Here is a 4,505-nt window from a genome sequence, read left to right as displayed (position 1 = left end):
AGAACAATACAACATATAGTGTGCGTTTTATGGTGATTGGTAAGCACTGAGAATCACTAATGAATTACAACTCTATAATATGCTCAAGGGCTTGGCAAGTCAAAGGAGAAAGCCATCCTCTATCTAACACCAGCGCAGGCTTAAGATTAATGCTGTGAAACACAACTTAGAAAAAACGAAAACTACATCTGTTAATAAGATACTGATAAGAAAGCATAATCTTTTTCAGGCTAGAAATTGACACATAAATCTTTTGAAAGATAATTGACAATTACAAAAAGCTTCAAGTTTGAACTTATTTGGAGAAACAGACAAGAAAAGAAATAATTACAAACAAGAAAAGATTGCATTACAGCCTTTTGAATAATTCCTTCATGGTTTTATAGCCTTTTAGCCTACAAAGGAAACAAAATCTAAAAAACCAAGTGTTATTATCAAGAACAATACCTAAATGTCTAGTTTCATTTGGATCTGGACCTAAATGTTAACACTCGTGATTTTAATCATCACGACAGAGATTTAGTGCTCATTTCTGCAAACTCTCGGTTATCTATCGTCATTTTTCCAATTATAAATCATGGCTAAGTGATCATACTTAGAGTACACCCCAAACTTATATAATTTGAACAACATTAAATAATATAGTTTCTAATAAAGAATAATAGGCTTTTTTTTTTTTTAAAGTATTTTAGTATCATGGATCTCTAGCGAATTACAACTCATGACAAATGAAGCTGTTAGGGTCTGTCAAGTCACAAGAAATTACTATTGCTTGTCATATTTCTTATAAAAAACATATCAAATCAAAGAAATAAAGCACACTACAAATTCTTTCAGGAATAAAATTATTACATATCTTAAAAATCATACAAACAATAAAGCATAATCCTTTTCAGGACATATAAACCAGTCAAATCTTGACATCACGTCAAAAATATTAAAAATTATACTATTAATATATTTTTAAAAGTTAAAAACACATTTTCATTCACACGTTTACGAAACCAAAGGGTTATAAGTGTAAATATCAAATTTTGGGTGTTCGATATGGGAACACATAAGAATTATGTAGTATGTATGCAAATTTCCCCCAAAAAATATCAGCAATAACTCAAAACTCAAAGAAATAAAAAAGGATCTTACATTACTATTTCTTCTGTTGTGGAGCATGGTTTCCACTTCAATTGAGAAGCAAAATTAGAACTCATGTGAGCACAGCATCAGATGCCAGCAGGCATTTAAAATAGGGAAATTTACATACGCAGCAGCACACAATTCTTATGTATTTACATATCTCATACATAAACATTCATATTTAAACACATAGCCCTTCAATGCTTTAACATATGCATCAAAAGGTGTACTTCATTTTTAAAAAACGGTAATAGTGCTATTTTATGTGATCTTAAATATTTGAGTGCTTTGTGTGTAAATATGTTAGTTTATGTGTGAGATATGTAAACAAATTAGAATTGTGTGCTATGCATGAAAATGCCTATTAATCAGCTTTCCTTGTTTGATTTCTTCACAAGAACAAAGAGCACAACTCGATAACTCCGGAACTCGGGGTGCAATTGTGTCTGATCAATATGCCCAATCTGAAACTCCTGCAGTGCTTCTTCCAGGAAGTACTCCAGCACAGCATCTGAACAAAACCATAATCTGCTGAGAAACTCTTCGTAAACAGATCTTAATGAAGAAGACAAATTAGAAATTACGATTTCGGAGCTCTCCGGCCAAAAATATTGTGGTTTGAGTCCCAGAAAGTTGACTTAGTGTATGTATCAGATCTTTCACTGCATCCTCGCTGTAGATTACATCAGATCCAAACACTGATGCGCAAGAAATGCTCACATGGATTAGAGAATATTTTAGAAAATAATTAGTTTTAAAAAAGGATCAAACAATTAGCACGTCCAACATGACAGACAAAAAGCCCGGGCCTATACATACATAACACCCAATTCTCATTTGTTTACATGACATGTCTAATAGTTAAACTTTGCTTTTTACATTTATAACCCAAATCTTTCATATCACATGAAAAATGGCCCTATTTTAACTTTTAAAAGTGAAATACACCATCTCATGCGTAGGTAAGGGGCATACGTGTAAAAATTGAAGTTTAGGTGTTAAGATATGTAAATGCATAAGAATTGAGTGTATATGTGTATACCCAAAAATGATCCGCACGAATCTCAAGACAATCTAACAATCCATATCAAAAAATAAATAACAAGAGACACCTCAGAAAAAAGTCTACAAGTCCTCATGAGTCTGATCGGTTGAAGAACGCCAGTCGACCAAATCAAAAGTCAGACGTCCAAAAAGCAACAGCCACCCAAGCCGACCAAAGACAGACATCTACGCCAACGACTAGCTAAAGACCTAACAATCTCACAAGCATCAACGTGAAACCCTCTCAACAGCTCACCCAAAGACCTCTGGATACCAAGGAGCAATAATAAGGTAAGAAGACCAGTCGACTAGCTACCACACTAAAAAACAACCGGCTTTCCAGAGCAAAAGCTGACCGATGCTCAAACAAAAAGCCGACCAGCTTTCCAGAGCCAAGGTAGATCGATGTCCAAACAAAAAGCCGACCGAATTTCCAGAGCAAAGGTCGACCGGTATATAAACAAAAAGCAATCAAAATCAGTTATGAATACGAAAAGGCATGCCAAGAGACAATAATAATCTGTAACAAGTAGGAGCAAACATATAATTTTATATTTTGTCCCTCTATCTTCTATAATAGGGGGACCACAACATGTATTAGAGGCTTTTGGTCATTTGACTATTGGGTTGTTCTCTCTCTAGATCAATCTTCTGTATGGAGAATTTTCTTCCCTACTATCTTATAACCTCTATTTTCCATATATAAAATGAGTCACAGAGCCCGGGAATACCCCATTCACCCCTATGGGGTATGTTTGTGTGCACGCTCTTCTTCTCTCTCCCTCTCTTATCTCTTTCTACCACTCCCTCACAGTTTCTACCGCCCCGAGCTTTGGGCATGTCTCACAGGACAAATCTAGATTTAACCGTTTGTAAATCATCAAAATATAAAATTTTCATGTTGTTAAAGCTATTCTCTCAATCACAATTTCAATTATGCTCTCCAAAATCAGTTTTTTATAAAAAATTTCAAAAAAAAAAAAAAGAAAGAAATCATCATAAAGACATTGTTTCCTTCTGCAAGAGCAACGTAACCAAAAAAAAAAAACAAAAAAACAAAAAAACAAAAAAAACAAAAAAAAAAATAGAGAGAAAAAAATCCAAGCAGCACAATGGAGAGAGAGAGTTGTATGTACCAAAATCCGGCAATGTCTCGACGAACTCTGTACCGAGATCATCCCCCCATGTGAGCTCCAACACCCTTGCAGAGCCACGAGCATTCCCCAAAACTCCTACATTGAGATCAACATTCTTCTTCAGAAGCTTCAGACGATCATGGAGATCAGTAAGAACGACATTAGCACCAAGAAGAGCTGCCACACAGCTATCAACCCCCAAAAAAATCCAAATCAGAACAGAAAACAAGTAATATTTAATTCTATCTAAAAAAAATATATTTAAGTTTCAAAATACCCGACAAGGCCGCATCCAGAGCCGAGCTCAACTACATTCTTCGCCGTCAGAAGAAGCCGCTTGGAGTCCACAGCATGTTCCAAAAAGTTAGCGAGAACAACCCCGCTGTCCCACATTACGGCGCCAGTCACCCCCGGCGTGCCCTAGCAGAATTCATAAAAAAGGCATTTTTATGCGGACCAGGACAGAGGAACCCTAATTAGGGTTTTTGTTTTGTACCATGGAAGAAGGAGATTGGAGAATTGAGAGAAGATGGCCGCAGGCTTCGAGGGAGAGAGAGTGTGAGGATTGTCGGACGAAGGAATTGTGCTTTCGCACTGAAGGTTGATTGGTTGTCCACAGAACAAGGATCTCCGCCGCAGCATCGGAGACAGGTCGAACGGCTGCGCCGTACGAACCGATCACCACCGTAAAATTCTCGCCGTCGTCCTCGATGTCAAGCTCTGCGGCTTCCCTCATCATTTCTCGTTGACTCTAAAGAAAGGTGAAGACGCAACTTTCGTAAATTTAGTACTAGAATTTAACTTATAGAAATATCAAAATACTATGTATCAAAATACAACTCAAGTTTTTAAATTAGGGATAAAAAATCAGCATTTAAAGTTATTAAAACTCAAATTTAAAACAATTTAGAGATTATTTAATGCTTCCATAAACTCTAAGACTAAAGCTTGAAAAAATATTACATCAGTACTATGCACGTAGAGTAATGTGCGTAGCCAATGAAATCACGTTACGACAACTCACGCGACAGAAAAAAAAAAACAGAGAGGTAACACAGGGAATATTCTCCCCATCTCCTCGTGTTATTCATGTGTTATTATGCGTTATTCATGTGTTATTCATGTGTTATTATGTGTTATTTATGTGTTATTGTGTCATGAGAATATTCTTGGTGTTATAATAACACAATA

At 35.9% G+C, this 4,505-nt stretch overlaps 1 protein-coding gene across 1 annotated transcript; it reads right to left on the bottom strand.

The window, feature by feature from the left end:
* Nucleotides 1-1,123: 1,123 nt before the first annotated feature.
* On the bottom strand, nucleotides 1,124-4,091 carry LOC110019492 (protein N-lysine methyltransferase METTL21A). Its single transcript, XM_020717161.1, has 5 exons — nucleotides 3,811-4,091; nucleotides 3,592-3,734; nucleotides 3,315-3,502; nucleotides 1,719-1,832; nucleotides 1,124-1,645 (listed from the first exon to the last, which is right to left on the bottom strand). Exons 1-5 carry the CDS (start codon nucleotides 4,051-4,053, stop codon nucleotides 1,503-1,505), a joined length of 831 nt encoding a protein of 276 aa, XP_020572820.1. The 5' UTR covers nucleotides 4,054-4,091; the 3' UTR covers nucleotides 1,124-1,502.
* Between the last annotated feature and the right edge of the window lie 414 nt (nucleotides 4,092-4,505).

The sequence above is a fragment of the Phalaenopsis equestris genome, unplaced genomic scaffold, assembly GCF_001263595.1.
Source record: "Phalaenopsis equestris unplaced genomic scaffold, ASM126359v1 Scaffold000060, whole genome shotgun sequence".
Lineage (NCBI taxonomy): Eukaryota > Viridiplantae > Streptophyta > Magnoliopsida > Asparagales > Orchidaceae > Phalaenopsis > Phalaenopsis equestris.
Note: the sequence above shows the minus strand (reverse complement) of the source record. Positions and strands in the feature narration are given on the sequence as shown.

Excerpts from the sequence above, each read along its gene's own strand:
- LOC110019492 (XM_020717161.1), bottom strand. The coding sequence starts at position 4,053 with ATGATGAGGGAAGCCGCAGAGCTTGACATCGAGGACGACGGCGAGAAT. Across the intron at positions 3,735-3,810 it reads TCCAATCTCCTTCTTCCATG|GGCACGCCGGGGGTGACTGG; the intron begins GTACAAAACAAA and ends GAATTCTGCTAG. Across the intron at positions 1,833-3,314 it reads CGAGACATTGCCGGATTTTG|TGTTTGGATCTGATGTAATC; the intron begins GTACATACAACT and ends CTTGCGCATCAG.